This window comes from Thamnophis sirtalis, unplaced genomic scaffold (genome assembly GCF_051295495.1).
Source record: "Thamnophis sirtalis isolate CommonGarterSnake01/CBP01778 unplaced genomic scaffold, rThaSir2_p1.2 scaffold_12, whole genome shotgun sequence".
Lineage (NCBI taxonomy): Eukaryota > Metazoa > Chordata > Lepidosauria > Squamata > Natricidae > Thamnophis > Thamnophis sirtalis.
The window spans coordinates 21708185-21728286 of record NW_028261392.1 but is presented as its reverse complement, the minus strand read 5'-3'; the positions used below and the strand labels follow the sequence as shown (position 1 = coordinate 21728286).

General features: G+C 39.8%; 1 protein-coding gene across 2 annotated transcripts in view; it reads right to left on the bottom strand.

Annotated features, from left to right (window-relative positions):
• The window catches only part of GPC6 (glypican 6), a 905632-nt gene that overhangs the window by 650853 nt on the left and 234677 nt on the right, over positions 1-20102 (bottom strand). For both annotated transcript variants that reach the window (XM_087726482.1, XM_087726483.1), the window contains exon 2: positions 2530-2688. In XM_087726482.1, coding sequence (XP_087582608.1) covers positions 2530-2688 — 159 coding nt within the window. The remainder of the gene's footprint in view (positions 1-2529; positions 2689-20102) is intronic.

The window sequence follows — 20102 nt, the reverse complement described above, 5'->3', positions numbered from 1 at the left end:
TAACTCTGTCTTACCCCCACAGGTGGTATTCAGCCGGTTTGGACCAGTTCAAGCGAACCGGTAGAGGAAATTTTGAGTAGTTTGAAGAATCGGCAAATACCATCTCTGATTGCCCCCCGTCCCGCGCCTGCCATTCCCTGTCCTATGTTACCTTGTTTTTTAGGCCAACTAATTAGCGCAGCAGAACAGTTTGCTACGCCTCAGCTGAGCTAACAAACAGCTCAGCTCACCAGCGCTCACACCAAGGGCGGTCTTTGAGTGTTGTGTGCGCTCTCATAGAACTGATAGGAAAAGATTTGGAATCCCACCAATGCTTACCACCTTCATGTATTTTATGGGGCACCATAAAAGAATTTTAAAGATAAACTTTGCTGAGCATATAGTGGACAAAAGAAAACAGCAAATTATGATTTGCATATAATTGCATCCAGAGACACTTATTTTATGTTACTGCGTAATAGATAAATAGATGGTTTTACTTGGGGCTTAAATTTCAAAAGTACCTACGTAATGGGGGAGAAGTCAAACAATTCAATTAGCAGTTGAGTCATAACAACAACAAAACAGAGTAATTTAAGGAGAGTGATTCATATTGCCACAATGTCATTATTTTTCTACTTTCCTATATAATTTTAGCATACTCTCTAAGAAGAGTGACAGTATTAAAAATATGTTCACCTCCTCTGAAAGAGAGAAACATGTTTTTCATCTTGCATGCTGATGCCACACTACTTCCATTCAGAAGAGTATCAAAATATGAAGGAAGAAAAATCCTATGCAGGCAGTCTTCTGTTCTGCAAGAGGAAACATCTTTTATATATTTATATTTATAGGATGAGTTCTGCTTATGCTCAGCAATATTCCTAATTCCCATCCATAGCGTCCAAGTAAATATGCAGCCAGCTACTACAGTTTACATCTTACTATATCCTGGGCACAGACTGATTCTCCTCTTACCTACCGCATTATAATTTATGCATGAGGTGAGCTGTCATAACTACTCCTCTTTGCAATGGAAGATTCATTGAGAACCTCTCTGCAGAAAGCAGAGGACATTATCTTTCTCCCTTGCTTTGTGTTTTAAAGAACACATTCCTGTGCACTGGTGGGAGATTTAGTAATAATTATAGTACTCTTGGGAACCAAGTGTCAGGCCTGCATTTATATTCCTTTTAGAATTTTGGCCTGCCAAACTTTCTCTTAATTCATTATGCTGTTTCATTAGTATAGTTGATGGGAGGGGGGAATAGACAGGAGTGAGATTTTGGAATGTATTGTTTTCATTCTTTACTAGAAACCAAGGACATCCTTTGTCTCCACACCAGTACACCTGACCGGAAGCAGCTGGGTATGGATGCCAGCGTGGAAGAAGATTGGACCATGTGATGGATTGTGGGTGTGGGGATCATGAACTTTTAACTGGGTGGAATTCTGATGTCATTTCCAGTATTGGGATTAACACAGATGTGCCTAAGATGTCTGCTTTATTAAATTGGAACTTTAAGGATAGTTTTGCCTTGGTCTCTGATTTAATTCTACATGATACTAGGAATGCTGACACCAAGCATCTTTCTTTTAACAAGGATTAAAAAAAATCTTGAAATTCTTCAAAAGGACAATTTGATTCTTAACGATTCTTGCTTTTTAAATTTATTGTTCTTTCGATTTATTTTGTTTTGGAAGGGAGAAAAAGAAATGGGATGGGATACCTGGAATAATGCCATAAAATAGATTCAACACTGAGGATGACAATCTTATTGTAGGTTGCAAAATGTCTATAAAGCCTGCAGCAAGGAAACCTGGGCGATATCTTACATAAACAGGGAATATATTCTGATATATTGATGGAAACAAGGTAGATGCACTGCGACAAAAAAGCTCACCAATCTCCCATTACTTCCATAATTTCTTTGGCAAAATATAAATGTCATGTTCAGCCGAACAGAGTTTATAATAGGGAAAAGAAGCATTAACTATCTAGTACAATAGATCGACTTCCACGCACTGTTACAAATAGTAGACAACTCCTTCAGGGTCTGAGCAGCCTAGTCCTTCATATTACTGCAATTAATATAAGTTACCACAAATAAAAAAATGACAGTTTCCAGATAAGCTCTTGTCCTAACAGGACAACAATTGAGTATGATCTCCAATTGCTTTGAATATACAATTAATATTCTTGCTGAGCATTGGCCTTGCTAAGATAAATCTTTAGGGGGGAAAAAGCCCGTTATTTACTTTCAGAAACACTGGGGATCAAGATTCCTATGTCTGAATGACTTTTGTCCTTTAAAAAAAAGCACAAAAATATATTTCCTGCACATATAACTGTATGCATAATTATGAATAGAAAAAAATATATAGTCTTGCCATTTCTTTGAACGATTTTGCCTCTGCCTGGATCATTTTCAGACAGGAAGCATTAAGTACTGTATTTTAATCCCTTTACCTGTATGTCCCATTTATTTCATTTATAAATAACCACAGACTTTGCTTCTAAGAATAAGCAAAACAGAGCCTGCTACTCACCATCGAATTTCTTGTGCCTCGATACAAATGTGGTGCGGACAAAATGGCTTGTCTTGTCCATTAGATTCTCAAATTCCAGTTTGCTTTGCTGGCTTAGTTTGTCTTCCATTTCTGAAGTGCAACATGTGTATTCCTGAGGGCAGATTCTCAAGTGTTCCCCTGCAAGGAAAGGACATGAATGCAAACCGTAAGAAAGATTGGGCATGCATAGTGTCACATTCTGTCGTGTGCTGATATATTCCACAGGTATTTTTAACAATCAGGCTCCACAAGATAATTTTATAATTAAGATGTCACTATCAAGATAGAGGTCCTGTTCCTAGGGCCTTCTTCTCTCCACCTCTCTGCAAGTTAGACTTACCATATTTTCCGGAGTACAAGACACACCTGTTTGCCTCAAAAAAGAGGCTGAAAATCTGGGTGCGTCTTATACACTGAGTACAGCATATTTTGCCTACTGAAACCCTGCCCCCTTCACCAAAATGGCTGTGCAAAGCCTGTAGGAGGCTTGCAGAGTGTGCCTGGGGGCTGGGAAGGGCAGAAATTAGTGAAAAACAGGCTGTTCTTTGCTCAATTTTGCCCCCCCAACCCCCAGGAGCACTCTAAGCCTCCTAAAGGCTATGCATGCATTTATTTATTTTTTTTACAAAAACAGGTCCATTTTTGCAAAAAAGAGGGCCATTTTTTCCTCAGTTTTGGGGCCTCCCCTCCAGGAGCACTCTACAAGCCTCCTAAAGGCTATTCATGCCTTTAAAAAAACGGGCCCATTTTCATGAAAAACGGGTTTTTTTGGTAAGTCTGTAGAGTGCAAAAACATTTTTTTTTAATTTGCCTCTTCAAAACTTTGGTGAGTCTTATACTCTGAAAAATATGGTACTCAAAGGACTATAAGAAAGAGCTTCCATGCTGATTGTAGCACAGTAACTTTTCTGGGGACTGGGGGCAGCTAATCTTTTAAGTATGTGTTTTATTATAAAAATTAAGACATGGATCAGGAAGGATTTCAGTTTGCTTTTTAAAAAAAAGTTATGTGGAATTCTATCACCATACCGAGCTTCTGTTCTGACCCAGCTCCCCAAACACAACAAACCCTCTGAAGTTAACTCAAATATTCTTTTATTAGGAGCCCCAGCATCCCCAGCAAAAAGTTTCTCTCCCATTGAAGGCTTACAAGTCTGTCCAGCAGGGAGAGGAATAGTTATCTGCTACATCTATTCATCTCCGCCCCATGTCTTTTATCCCCAGAGCTAAGGTGGGGCTCCGCTAGCAGTGGTGGCTCTTCCTTCCTAAAGATCAGCCCATGGATTTCCATTGCTCTCCTCTCCTCTGCCTTCTGCACATCTGCAGATCAGGCACTGGACCCAGATGTTCCTCCTCTTCTAACTCCCTAACTCCCACCCTGCCTCCTCATCTGATTTGGCTGCTGGAGGGGCCGGCGGTCGACAGGACACAACAGCTTCCTGCACTGCATTCTATTGGCAACTGTTAGCTATTAAAGATTGATATAGGTATCAGCTGATTTCTTTTCCAGTAATGCCAAATATATAATTATGAGTAAAAATGCAAGAGATGTTTAAAATTGAAGATGAAAATGCAGCAAAAATAGTAATGAAAGATTTTGCATTTAATTATCCCGGTTATCTCTTGATGTACCATGCCTACATCTCTGCCCAGCCCAGCTTACATTAATGCAATCTGCAAGGGGAAGCCAATTCTTTAACTTACGAAATTAAAATGCTCAGTTATTACATGAACTGTGACTTTCCAATCGAAGCTGTACTCTGGTTGTCAGAAATGTTTAGCTCAGCCTGCCGGGAGGAAGAAATTAAAAAAAATAAAAATCCCACCGACATCTACAGAAATGTAACCGAGGGCTTGCCTCTTCAATGAGAACTGTTCTGATGTAAACTGCTTCATTTTGGGTATAATGAATGTTGATTAAAATCTCTGTGTGCTCTTAAGTGGCAAAGCTATAAGCTAAGGGCTTATACCAACCTCACAATTTAGTGCTGCACAGATGTGTTGGCAGTACATCTTGTGGAATTACCAGCCAACATTTAATTCCAAAATATATGGGATGGGGGAGATTGTGAAAGGTTATTTTTTTTAAATAAAAACAACTCACAGACATGAATCAGATCTAGTTGATCTATTTGTATATTTAAAACCTCACAAATTAATTATAATATTTAAATTATTGATTACAGCACTATAGGCAAGTATGTTTTAGTCCCATGGTGGCAAACCTATGGCACACGGGCCTGAGGTGACATACAGCGCCCTCTCTGTGGGCAGGCGAGCCATCACACCAGTTAAGCTCTGCCGCTCATGCATGTGTGCCTCCTCCCAGCCAACTGGTCTTCAGGTCTCTGCAGCACATGTGTGGGGTGCAGGGCGCATGTGGGACACACATAAACATGTACAGGGGGCACAGCTGGGGGCACAGGTGCATGCATGGGGGTGGGGTTTGGGACATGGGGGTGGTTGCGCATGCATTTGCAGTGGGGTGCATGCCGGGGGGCCCACACGCACTTTGGGGGTTCAGGCACGAGCATGCATTGGGCATTTGGTCTGGAAAAGCCATCAGTAGTTTAGTCCAAATCAAAAAGATTGCAAGTTTAGCATCGCTCACACAGCTTTTAGAATCAAAATTCCTCTAAAGGAAATTTTGTTGACTTTGTTCTGATATGAAATACTTCGCTAGCTGAGAAAAGACCTCATCTGAAAATAGATGAGAAAGAGAAGAAAGGAATAGAGGAATTGGATCCTAAGGCATATGAAGGCATTTGAAAGGGAAGTATTCAGATGAGAAGTTATCTTAAAACTCTTCACACTCAACAGTTGTCTATTTAAGATGGATGGCTATATAAAGTATAATTAAAAAAGGGGGGGAAATAAAGCAGTGCAGCACTTTGGATTCAAAGACAAAAGAGTGCTTTGGATTCCAGATATGCAAATTCAGCTTCCATCGGAAAGAAAATTTGTTGTTGTTTTTTTCCTGAGATAGCACAGCATCTTTGGGAGAAGGTGTAACTATTTAAGGATGGAGGTTCACAACCCAAGTGAAGCCAAAACACCTTCTAGCCTAGAATCCACAGCACTGCACAGCCTAAAAAAATAAGCAATCTTTAGTTAAAGATCACAGCCTTTTGCCCATATCAATTCTTCTTTATGCATTAGGTAGACATAGTTCCATATAGAAGGTGGCCAAGGCAAGGAAGAATGATCTCAGCAGCTCCTCCATGCCTATACATACATACATACATACATACATACATACATACATACATACATACATATATAATTGTGTGTCTATGTGTCCCAGCATAACTCTGGAAGCCTCGAGCAATTTCTACTAAACTTAACACACAGATGACTTATCGTCTGGAAACAAATACTATGGGGGTAAGACACTCCTAACAGCCCTTGGGATGTGTGTTCTGTTAAAAGCCTGTTGTACCTTATAACGGCTTCTACCTACTACATTAAAATGGCTTCTACTGTACAGTGCTGTGGAGTTGCCATGGTAACGGCTTCACAGTACTCCACAAGGGGGCTCCCTTTGGTAAGGGGAAAAATCCAACATTAGAAATTGGGGTGACATTCATGGAAGGAGGGTTGGGATAAATAAATACCCGGGCAGCATCAGGTTATCAGCTAGTATTAATGTTTAAACCACCATCCCTCTGTGAACGACTTTATTATTTCCTACCTTCCATTTGCCATCCAGCTCATTTTCTTGGTCAGAGTTTCCTAAGCTTTTCCTCTAAAATGTTGTTTAATGATTGATCTGGATATTTACAGAATTATTTCACAGACTGCAATTGGGCTCAGGACATTTTACTCCAGGAAACACTTTGCTCTCTGCTGTTATACCACTTGTTGCAAAGATTATATGTCAGAAGTGGCATTGAATACAGTTGAACAGTTTTGCTTTCCCCCAAAGGGGTTCCCCATAGAGAAATCTGAGTACTTTAAGTTATGCTGTGCCAGCACTATGCCAGACAAAAATGAGAATTAATTCAGTCGCTGCCCCTATTAAAACTTGATAAACCGCAGTGCTTCAGATTAAAGATGGTAGCTCTCTCCTCTTTCTCTTTGTGGCTCATATTAAATAAATCAAGCCCATCATCTACTAAAATTTCAACTACTAGCGTTCAATTCCCGGATTTGTTACTTTTCTAATCTTACACTTGCTCCATTTTGACAAACTTTTAGTACAAGATTTGAAAAAAATCTACATACCTAGAACAGTGTCACAGAGTTTACAAGCACTGTGACTTTATATTCAAATGCAGGTAATTGTGGTTATTCAACCACAACCTTCCTGTAAGGTCCCTAGAAGTTATAATAAATGAAGCAGCTCTAAAAATATAATATTTTATCAATGAACAATACAACTGTTGTATTGTGACAATGAAGTAGGTACGGGTAGAGGAGAAATCTGATATGTGTTTCAATAAAAAGGTTCTTAATTCACATTTCCTAAGGCAAACAGAAAGTAGGTATACTTCGGCCACTGTGCTTTTCAGCAATAAGGTTCTTCACTTAGCAAGTTTGTCAAAATTGCACACAAAATGTATACTGTTAAGCAAGGCTGTCAAACTCCCGGCCCGTGGATCGGATGCGTCATGCTCTGACCACACCCATGCCTGGTTTAACAAAGAGGAAAAAAGTCTTGATACATCACATGATGCCACCATGATGACATGTGTTTGACACCCCTGCTGTAAAGGAACAGTGTGTCCAATGCCGAAACATATGAATAAGCATTTTCTGAGGATATACTCTTTGCCAAGATTAGGGATGGATTAACCTTTCAAATATGATTTTACTTAGCATCAATTTTTCAACACTAATTTGGTTTGGTTTATCCTGGGTTATCGTATCAGCTTACTTATTGCTTTTCTAAAATTATGGCTGGATATGCATATACATATACATATTGTATATATACCATATGTAACTTTCCTAATAACTGGAGATTTATAATCAGTAATCATGAATTAAGGTGCAGAATTAAAAAAAATGTGGATATTCACAGATACATACATGAAGTTCACATTGGAACTTAGATTAACATGAAACGTCATATAAATATAAATAAGAATGGAGTGAAATGGAATGGAAATAGGAATAAGAGTAGGAATAGGAATGAATAGAGTAGAATGGAGTGGAGTGGAACAGAACACAACAGAATGGAACAAAACAAAACGAAATAAAACAAAACAGAATAGTTTTATTTTGGCCAAGAGTAGAATGGAGTGGAGTGGAGTGGAACGGAACAGAACAACAGAACAGAACAAAACAAAACAAAACAAATCAAAACAGAATAGCTTTATTTTGGCCAAGTTTGGTTCCAGCATGGAACCACTCAGTGTAAATGCAAAGCAATAAAATAATAATAATAATGCCAATAAAAGGGGGAGAGAGAATAAAGTAGTAGAAGGATAAATAATAATACTACAGTCACACTACCTGACTTTGTATACATAGATATTTATAGCACTTTTACAGGTATTTAACAGAGTGATAGCATGAGGGGCATGAGGGGAAAAACTACCCCTATGTCTACTACTAGTTGTTTTGGCATATGATGTCCTATAGCAGAGGTCCCCATCTTCAGGGCAGCAGACTGGTACTGGTCTGTGGCCCATTGAAAACCAGGCCACGCAAGCAGTGGGCGAGACACGAAGCTTCATTTATGCATGCGTGGGAGCTAGGTGGCACATGTGAAATTAACCATGCATCCCCACTGCTGTTTCTGCTATCCATCTGTGGAGCCAGAACGGTTGGGGACCACTTCCCTATAGCATCAATAAATATCATTTTATTAAATATATAAATAAGAAAATAATGTATACATGTATTATTTATGCATTTATTATATGTAAATTACATAAATATATAAATGCTTATATAGTTATAAATAAATAACTTCTAAATAGTTTTATTTATGTAAATATAAATAAAATAATATTTAACATAAATAAAATTATATTTAAGTTTAATGTAAAATGCATTAAAATGTAAACCAAATAAATTTCTTAGGGTTTACTAGCCCAAATGGTTTAGAACTGTAAACAGTCAGAAATGGGATGAAACATTGGGGAATTAAGGCCATGTGAAGTTGAGAGCAATGATAAATCAATCTCATCCTTCCCCTTCGCTGGAGCAAGGGCAAAAACAGCTCTCTGAACTCCTCAGGCTGGACATCAAACTGAGTCAAAAACCTAAATGATTGATAGAACCAAAAGTCTTCTCTGACAGGTGTCCCTGATGTTTAAATCCTAATACTATACAGGTTAAATTCATTCATTCATTCATATATATATATATATATGAATGAATGAATACTCCCAGCAAGGGTATGGCTAGCTGATGAGAGCTAAATAGCTTGAAATAGATCTATACTAGTCTCCCTTTATTTATTTATCAGCATAAATATAACAAATGTAACAAAAAAGGCAACAGTAAAAAATATTGGGTTTCTGTCTGGATGGTCTCTTGTGACGAGCCGAAGGACAGAGAATGGAAGTGTGACCTTCCTCCCATATTTGGGCATACCAGGAGTTGTGACTTTATATATATATATATATATATATATATATATATATATATATATATATATATATATATATATATATATATATATATATATATATATATATATATATATATATATGAATTTAACACATATATATATGTGTGTGTGTGTGTGTGTGTGTGTGTGTGTGTGTGTGTGTGTGTTTTATTTTTATTTGTGCTGATAAATAAATAAAGGGAGACTAGTATAGATCTATTTCAAGCTATTTAGCTCTCATCAGCTAGCCATACCCTTACTGGGATTTGAACCTGGGCTATATTACATACTAGGCAAAAATCTTAGCCATTAGGCCACAGGCTCTTATCCATTATCACCGATATATATATATATATATATATATATATATATATATATATATATATATATATGTGTGTGTGTGTGTGTGTGTGTGTGTGTGTGTGTGTGTGTGTGTGTGTGTGTGTGTGTGTGTGTGTGTGTGTGTGTGTGTGTGTGTGTGTGTGTGTGTGTGTGTGTGTGTGTGTGTGTGTGTGTGTGTGTGTGTGTGTGTGTGTGTGTGTGTGTGTGTGTGTGTGTGTGTGTGTGTGTGGTTACAAGTTCAAGATCCACAATGAGCTGAAGTCACCACACCAAGCCTGAAGAAACACTTGACTGAGTTAAATAAAGCTACAAAATGTGCAGATACATGTTTATGAGAAAATTGCACTGAAATTAAGGGCTTACTTTTGAGTAGGTTGCCCTAAGTACTGGCAAAATATCAGCTTTTTGGTTCTCTCACTTCTGAAATCTTATTAAAGTTCTGGCTACAGACATTAATGATAATGACATCCTAAGTTGATGTAAAATTTTATCACACAAACTTACTTGATTTTCAAATGATAGATGACACAAATATTACAATTGCATTTTTTTAATGACATACTCAAGTTGGAAACTAACCAGTAACTTAGTAATTGATGCTACTCCATCTGAGTCTATTAAGCTTCCATAAGAGCTTTGAAAAGAACGATATGATCATTTCTGGTTTTCTTTAGTTTAATCCAAGTGTGGACAATACCAAAGGCATATCTCAGATGGTTGTGTTTGGTATTGATGATATGTCTCATCAGGATGGAGACTAATCAAGGGGAGAAGCAACCTAGAACTAAGGACAAACCTGCTAACATGGAGAACAATTCACCAGTGGAAGGCTTGCCTTCAGAAGTTGTGGGTGTTTCATCACTAGAGGTTTCTAAACCACTTGTCTAAAATGGCATAGGATCGTGATGGCAAACCTATGGCATGGAGCCATTTGTTAGGGCACGTGAGGCGTTGCCCTGTCAGTTCCAGCACGCATGTTCATGCTGGCCAGCTGACTTTGGCTTTCATTTTCTGCCATTTTTCACCCTCTGGAGGCTTCCCTGAACCTGCAACCCAACATGCAAACTGGAAGTTCAGCAGTGGACTTCCAGGTTGCCTGTACGGCCGTTTTTCGCCCTCCTGAGGCTTCAAGGAAGCCTCCTGAAACTCTGGAGGGTCTCTGGAGGGCCTCCAGGGGGCAGGGGAGGCTATTTTTGCCCTTCCCAGGCTCCTAGAAAGCCTCTGGAGTCTGGGCAGGGTGAAAATTGGGTCCATCGTGCACCAAAAACAGGGAGAGGGCAGGGGTCATGTACACAGATGTGTGTGGCACACATAGAATTTTGGATGTGGGCACACCCATGCACGATCCCCCTGTGCTCACCCTGCTTTTGGCAAGCGATGGCAAAAAGGCTAGGCATCACTGATATAGAACCTCCTGCTTGAGCAGGGGGGTGGACTAGAAGACCTCCAAGGTCTTTTCCAACACTGTTATTATGTTTTGCTAAGCTGGATCCTGATATATTTAGGAAATTTTCCAAAACAGGATATTTTATCTTTTCCTTTTAAACACATTGCAACATGCATCTATGCAAATATAGGATCAGGGATAGTATGGAAGACTCTGATGGAGAAGAAAATAGATAGGAACTTTCTTAAGCTCAAGTATCTTAGAATCCAAGTCGAAGTGTGAATGATTCTCATCCTTTTCTTCTACTTCCTGCAGCAAGTTGAATGCGTTCCTGGCATACAATGGGATTCTTCCATTGAACCTCAAATGAATCTTAAGAGCAAAATTGTAAAGACTTGCTTGAGAACACCCAGTGAACTGATTAAATTGGCAGGACCTAAGATCGTGCATCCCCTGTCACACCTTTACTAAACCAATCAGCAGGGAAGAAAATAGTTCAAACTCAGTTGGGAAAACCTTGTTGGGACTGAGATACTTGGTAACAGCTTGCATTACATTCACCACGTTTTTTTTTTAAATTGCTTGCTGTTGTTTTAACTTGATCACTCAGCTTCATAAAGAAATAGGAGTCACATTATAGGACTGGAAATTTGAGAAGTTGAAACCCCATCATCTTTGGCAGCGGTATTTTATGTTACCAAAGTTTGGGAACTTATCCTTCTAAGGGGGACTGATGGGAAATCCTTTCTTAAAAGCATCATTCCACTTGAAATACCTCTAACTCTTAACTACATGTATCATGCTTGAAGTAATGTTCATTTTTACAATATTTGTATAACTATTTCTAATAAGCACACTGGGTGCTTAACCATCTGTATTAGGGATGGGTTCTGGCAGGCACTACTTCCGGTTTGCTTGTGTGCGCACCACTGCCAGTTGGCTCATGTGCACAGAACCATCTGCACATGTGCAGAGGGTCTGTGACGACATCTGAGTGGGTGGGTGGAGCCTACCACCACGGCCACTACTCGTTCGCCCGAACCAGGGCATACCAGCAGAATACCACCTCAGATATGCACCCGGTTTCTCCTTAGGAAGAATCTATACTTCCCAACACACTCGCTTCCAGCGGTGGGTTCCTGCCAGTTTTAACCTCTTCTATAGAAGAGATTCCACAAATCTACAGTGCCATTTATAACCGGTTCCAGCTCCCTCCCCCGGCCTGTCTGCACATCACCAAGATGAAGAGCAAGAGGAGGAATTCTGGGAGTTGAAGTCCACAAGTCTTAAAGCTGTCAAGTTTGAACACCCTGGATTTTTTTTCTAAAATTTAGGGGTGCAAGGGTCTTGCAACTTGACAGCTTTAAGACTTGCACACTTCAGTGCCAGAGTTCCTGAGCCAACATTTTGGTTGCTAAGCAAGAGCACTGTTAAGTGAGTTTCACCACATTTTACCAGTTGGCCACACCCACCCAGTCACATGGCTGGCATACAACTCCCACAAAGCAGGCCACACCTACAGAAGAGGTTCTTAAAAAAATTTGAAACCCACCACTGCTCGCTTCCATTGCTGAACACTTTTACAGTTAGCAAAATGTTCCTGAACTCTAATGAAAATCTACTTCTTTGCAGTTTAAACTCATTGTTTTCTTGTTCTGCCTTCCCGAACAAGACTGAACAATTCTGCCCGCTCCAACAATCCCTGATAGTTTTTTTGTTCCTTCCAGGTCCCTTATCTAATAAATGCCAACACAGAATCTATGATGTGAATATTATTACTGCTTGCCAGAGTTTCTCATTCTTTTATATTCTACCTTCAAATTTATGAGCATATTAACCATCTGTGCTGCAGGTGACTTACAACTGTCTTGGCATGGCTCTCTGAGTGTACAGTGGCCATGTAAATAAGCCTATATGAGCACTACTGAAAAAAAGAGAGTAAGAGTATATTTGTGTTAGTCTGAGTTGGCAAGCATTTGATCCGACATGACAGTTCTAAATGAGCCCTGAATGTTGTGTTTTTCAGTCCAATTAGTAATGTGTACAACAGGAAGGTGCTGCTTGATCATGAAAGAGTAGGTCAAAATGATGTTCTTGAACAATCAAACATTAAATCCCTTTAGCTTTTGGATGAAAAAGATTTGAAGAACAGTTGCAGGAATTGAATATGGCCAGTTGTAGGAACTGAGTATGGCCAGTTTAGAGAAAAGGAGGACTAGGGATGGCATGATAGCAGTATTCCAGTATTTTACGGGCTACCACAAAGAATAGGGGATCAATTTATTTTCCAAAGCACCAGAAGGCAAGACAAGAAACAATGGACTGAAAATATGAATGTATATTATAAACCAGGGGTAGTCAACCTTTTTATACCTACCGCCCACTTTTGTATCTCTGTTAGTAGTAAAATTTTCTAACTGCCCACCGGTTCCACAGTAATAGTGATTTTATGAAAACCTAATGAAAATGTTTTTAAATAATGCTATGATTTTTTAAATTATTTTTTTTTAAAAAAGGAAAGTGCTTCAGTATCGGACAAAACCCCTACCACCCACCATGAAAGCTGGAATGCCCACTAGTGGGTGGTAGGGACCAGGTTGACTACCACTGTTATAAACTAATGGAAATTCTTTGTTCTAATATTCACTTTTACTCCTCAGAGATAGGTGATACTATAATACTTTAAAGACTCATTGTTATTTGATAGATAATTATGAATTTCAGCAAACAAGGATTGTTACAAATGAAAGAATATTAATGGTAATCTGAACACATAATGCTCAGTGACAGCAAAATATCCAGTTATGTTTAATGTAAACTAGTGATATTAATTCTAAAGTTAAGAATTGATGCACAAAAACTTGTAACCAAATGACATGTATTTAGTGTCACAACCCCTGGTATGCCCAAATATGGGAGGAAGCTTACTGCTTCCATTCTCTGTCTATCGGCTCGTCACAAGAGACCATCCAGACAGAAACCCAATATTTTTACTGTTGCCTTTGTTACATTTGTGTTGTATTTGTGCTTTATTTATTTATCAGCACAAATACAACACACACACACACACACACACACACACATGGACAGAAACAACCTGGAATTAAGGAGAAACTTGCTAACAGTGAGAACAATTAACCAGTGGAACAACTTTCCTCCAGAAGTTGTGGGTGCTTCAACACTGGAGGTTTTTACAATTGCCTTCAGAAGTTGGTGCTTCATTACTGGAGCTTTTTAAGAAAAACTGGACAGCCAACTATCTGAAATAACACAGGGTCTCTAGACTAGAAGACCTCCAAGGTCCTCAAGGTCTGATTGATTAAGCATGGATTTCTGATCAGTTGCAGCACTTTCCTTCTCTGTGCATGAACAGAGTCTTATGTGTGAGGGCACATAAGCACACAAATCTGCCCCCCTCCCAATTCTCAGTCCCTCAAAGCAATGTCTCCATTCATGACTTTAGTATAGCAGGAAATGTTAAGCATATGAAGTGGCAGCTGTTTTTCCAACATTAGCTCATCAAACTGACAAATTGTCACTCATGATGAGCTGCAAGGTGGCACATTGTTCCAAGAGACATATTGCTGTACTATATTATAGCCTGTTTAAAGTTGCTGTCTATGTTTTTGTAATGCCTGTCATAAAATAAGAGAAAGAACCATGCATGCAAAGGTCTGCCTTTCCTGTTGTCTCTTTCAGAATGGCTGTTTCCATGACTGGCTGTGCTGCAGCCAGGGAAGAGCAGCGTCCTAAAAAGCAACTCTATTATGAAGAATTGGTCCCATTCAGTCTCAGCTTTAAGGCACATGTTACTGCATTTTTTCTCATTCAGAGTAATGTTGAATGAAACATGTTCAAACATATGAAGTGCTGTACCTTACGATTTTTGACGAATGTATCTTGTCTTTTTATGTACGCTGAGAGCATATGCACCAAAGACAAATTCCTTGTGTGTCCAATAAAGAATTCTATCCTATCCTATCCTATCCTATTCTATTCGACTCCTATTCTATTCTATTCAACTCAACTCAACTCAACTCTACTCTACTCTACTCTACTCTACTCTATTCTATTCTGCATACCCTTTCTGAAAGCATTGTAGATCAGGAATCTGATGAATTTGATGATTGGCTAAAGCAGGGATCAGCAACCCATGGCTCTGGGGTCGCATTTGGCTCTTTCATCCTCTGCTGCGGCTCACTGTCGCTCAACATATGCGTCACAACCACCAAGGCGCGACACCCGCCAGCACGCAATTTATTAAGCTTTTCGACCCCAATAGGCCAACCATGGATAAATCCAAGAAAAGAAAAGTTTCAGGAGAAAAACAGAAAGTTTAATTCAACTACATACTGGTATTGGTATTTTATTATTTGTATGCCGCCCTTCTCCGGGAGGACTCAGGGCAGTGAACAATTCAAAGGGGAAAAAAAGGGGGAACATAAAAGACAAAATACAAATAATAAAAGTGGACAACAGTCGCACAACCATACATGTCGAGAGGGGAGGGAACTCATCACCCCCAGGCCTGCCGGCAAAGCCAGGTTTTGACGGCTTTTCGGAAGGCCTGGAGAGAGGTGAGGGTCCGAATCCCTGCGGGGAGTTCATTCCAGAGGGCCGGAGCTGCCACAGAGAAGGCCCTCCCCCTGGTAATAGCCAGGTGGCATTGGCTGGTAGATAGCACCCGGAGGAGGCCAACCCTGTGAGATCTAATGGGTCTGCTAGTTATATGGACGCTCAGGAAATAGTCAGGCATGGGAAGGGTTTTGTGGCTCCTGGTGTTTTCTTATTTGTGGGAAACGGGTCCAAATGGCTCTTTGAGTGTTTAAGGTTGCCAATCCCTGGGCTAAAGGGATCATATGTGAAGCTCGTTCAATTGAGGTTCAGGCCTTAACAAGCCCTCGAGGAAAGTTCCAAAGCAAACCATTAGCCTGTGGGTTGGTTATGTGACCAAAACCATGGAAGGTGTGGTTAAGTATTTTTTATAATTTCTATATTTCTATACCTTACCCATTTTTGGGCTCCCAAGCCCTCTGTGCATCATGTTTTTGGCATCTCAGGCCCCCAGAAGCACTCTGCAGTGCTCCACATGGCCCATTTTTATCAAAAATGGGTCCATTATTGTGAAAAATGGATCCATTATTGTGAAAAATGCATCCATTTTTGGCCTATAGAGTGCTTCTGGGGGCCAGGGGGGGTGAAAATGTGATGTTTAGAGGGTTTGGGAGACCAAAAGCCCCCATTCTGTGTATAAGATGCACCTACATTTTTACCTCCTTAGATGTGTCTTATACTCTGAAAAATACGGTAACTAAAGGAAAGCAAAGAAATGTATGAATATCTGCCTTATACTGTGTTTGGGGTTCTTCCACCTTTAGGGAGGATCCATATTTATTCAACTGAATAATTGTGTTCGGCTTATCAAGACAAATCTGCTTTTTATTCTTTACTGAATCACACCTGAATCCCTTCATATCAGCTTCTTATGCATTTTTGTACCTTAAGTCCTCAGGGGTAAGAGGTATGATTAGGTCCCACCTATGTGATACATGTCCCAGCTATGTTTTCCAAAACATCATTTTCAACTCAACAATTTTAAGTAATTCCAGCAATCTTCCAGGGGGAAAAAAAGACATAGATCATAACCTTAGTAGAGATTACAGAATAGAATTCTAGACTGCAGGGATGTTGGGAACACTAAAAAAAACAAAAACAAAACCTGCTGAATATTAAGATGCCAGAAAAGTTTGATTTAGCATTCTGTCCAATATTCAAGTGAAGAAAATGGAAATGTCACTTCACTGGGCCAAAGATAGTTCCCAATGAACAGTCCACCTTGACTCCCCTTCTGCTTTAGCAATTATCTTCTTTATAGCATATAACAATGTGGCAGGTTGCATTGCTGAAATGGCTTCTGGCATTTAAATTCCAGAGGTCAACTTCTCTACTTAAACTGAGACCCAGACATGTGATGATTTAAATTCATTCTATAGCAGTTTTGGGGCAAAGCAGTATTTTTCAAAACAGCCCTTTGCATATACAACAACCTGATCCATACACAGTGTAGAAACCACTCATGCTAACCGATAAGTAAATCCATCCTTTTCATCTTCCTCCTTCTCCCTACCACCCCCAGCCTTTGCCGCTATTCCTTGGATCCCTGCAATCACAGCCCTTGCATTCATGTTTGTCCTAACCAGGAGAAGAAGAAAAAAATCCACTTTCTTCAGACACCTTTAGTGTTCCCTTAGGGGCTTGAGGTCAATTAAAAAATGAATGCCTTCCCAAACAGATTGATAATTAGTTAACAGTCTCTTCATTATGAGTCCCATGGGAGACATTAATTTACAAGAAGTCTGACCCAGTTGTCCTTGGGAAACCATCAAACTTGCAGAAATGAATGTCACAGCAAAACTGTTCATTTGAGTACAGCACAGGCACAATAAAGCTGTTATGCCTTCTAATCCTCTTGCAGATCAGCATGCTCTTCTGGTTATTACTTTATTCAAGCATATCTAGGTAAACATTTTTATTTTTTTAAAAAGTACCGTTAAGAGATTCTGAATATACAATGAAGCAGATCATTAATTTATGGATTGGTGGATAGTCCCACTGCCCGTTGGATTTGAACAACCACATCCAATGTATGTCTTTAATGGCAATGGTTCTATGTCAATATGAGAGAAAGGTACTGTATATCGGGGGTCCCCAAACCCTGAGCCGTAGCCCATTAACTGGGCCTTGAGCTGTTCGGAACTGAGCTATCGAAATATTGGGTGAGCACAAACATGAACATGTACATTCCCAGTTGCACCAGTAGTGAGCACACGTAACTGCTGCTTGTGCAAATGGAGCTGCTGCATGCTCTTGCATGCTGCTCAGACAGAAACATTCCCTCTTGCCCGTGCCAGTACGCAAAGCCAGAAATGTTGGGGAACTCTTCTATATATAAGCACCAGTGAGCAGTGGTTAGATTGCAGTACTGCAGGCTACCTCTGCTGACTGCCGGCTGCCTGCAGTTTGGCAGATTGAATCTCACCAGGCTCAAGGTTGACTTGAGCCTTCCATCCTTCCAAGGTGGGTAAAATGAGAACGCAGATTGCTGGGGGCAATATGCTGAGCCTGTAAACTGCTTAGAGAGGGCTGTGAAGCGGTATGTAAGTCTATGTGCTGTTGCTATTACTATATGGTGGGATATGTCAGGTTTTGTCCTGGGCCCAGTGCTCTCTAACATTTTTATAAATGATTTTATAAGCAACAGAATAGATGGGATGCTCAACAACTTTGCAGTCAACACAAGGTTGATAGCATCTTCAAAGTCGGGATCAAGGTTTATCTTTATATTTATCTTTATGAATCAGGTCTTTTCTACCACATGCAATTCAATGTAAAAAAACATAGAGTTCTACACTTAGGTGGGGAAATCAGATATACAGGAAGAAGATAGGTGGTACCTGGCATAATATTTGCGAGAAGAATGTGAACGTCTTCCTGGTAAAGCACAGATTAACCAAGAGGATGATGCAGCTGCCAAAAGAACCAACGCATTTGGCAGCATTAACAAAGATTTAGTATCAAGATCATGGAAAGTGACTGTTGGGTTGTATGCCACATTAGTCAATTTTCAGTGTCACAATACAAGAAGGATGCTGGGCAACTGGAAAGTGTTCAGACCAGAGTGACAAAGGTGGTAAGGGGCTGGGGAGGTAAATCTTTTGAAGAGCTTTAAAAAACTGAGTATGTTTAAATAAAGAAGAGAAGGCTAAAGACTTAAAGGAAAGGAGCCTTCCAATATTCAAAGTGCTTTCACAAGAAAGGAGGTATGGTTTTATTTCCTAAGATGCTTTAGGTAAAGGTAAGGGTTCCCCTCACACATATGTGCTAGTCGTTCCCGACTCTAGGGGGCAACACTCAATGCTCCATTTCAAAGCTGAAGAGCCAGTGTTGTCCAAAGACATCTCCATGGTCATGTGGCCGGCATGACTAAATGCCAAAGGCACACGGAACACTGTTACCTTCCCACCAAAGGTAGTCCCTATATTTCTACTTGCATTTTTACATGCTTTTGAACTGCTAGGTTGGCAGAAGCTGGGACAAATAATGTGAGCTCATTCCATTACACGGTGCTAGGGATTCGAACTGCTGAACTGCTGACTTTCTCATCAACAAGCTCAGTGTCTTAGCCACTGAGCCACCACATCCCTTAAGATGTTTTAGAGTAGGACAAAAATTAATGGGTGGAAAACAAAAATCTAAACCCGAAACAAAGAGAGAATTTCTTGAGTCTGGAAATTCCTTTCCAAAGAAGGGAAACAGTCCGCCTCTTGGAATCATGGGTGTTCCATCATTGGACATTTTCAAGCAAAGGTTAAACAATCATTGTCCCAATGGCCTAGGCTCTAAGGATTTCTGCCATGGGCAAGGGCTTGGACAAAAAGACCCTCAACTTTGCTTCTAATGATAGGTATCTATGAGATGAAAAATTCATGTATCCAGAGATCACATATGATGCTACTTTATGAATTTACATTGATCAACATACCCACTTATGTTATTCATCAGTGATGGTCCATGTTGTGAAAACCCAATGTCCTATAGTTTATTCAACAGGTCATATTTAAACAAACCCCAGCTTACTACAATATGCATGTTGGGTCTTGTTTAACATATTAGATCTTGTTCTACCTCAGGGTAGTGACAGCAGGATCCAGTTTGTAATATGATTTGTCTTTGAGGGAATGCATGATCTTTTATCATGGCCAGGTTACTCTTTAATTGTTTTTTATACTTTTACACCATCCTCTACCACAGAGAATATGACCTATTTGATCAATTCAGTCCGATAGGTATTTTAGGTATTTATTGGGATTTATATGCCGCCCTTTTCCCTGAGGGGACTATAGATAGCCATAGATCTACTGGGTTTCCAAAAGATTGGGGTGTTTCTGAGATTCAGGTGAATAATTCAAATAAGGCCTTAATCACTATTTAGAATGAGAAATGACAATGATCTTGTCTTAGATGGCCTTTCTACAGTATCTGTTAATCTCAGGAAACCTCCTGATTCCCGGAGAATCTCCAGGAAATTAAACAGCAGAAAAGACACCTAGAGTGTTGCTGGAGGAAGACAAATAGCAAGACTAACCAAACAACTCCCATGAACAGAGGTAGCCCCAGGGGCAATGGTTAAGTGCAGTATTGCAGGTAAACTCTGCCTACAGCCTGGAGTTTGATCCTGAGAGAGCTCAAGTTTGACTCAGC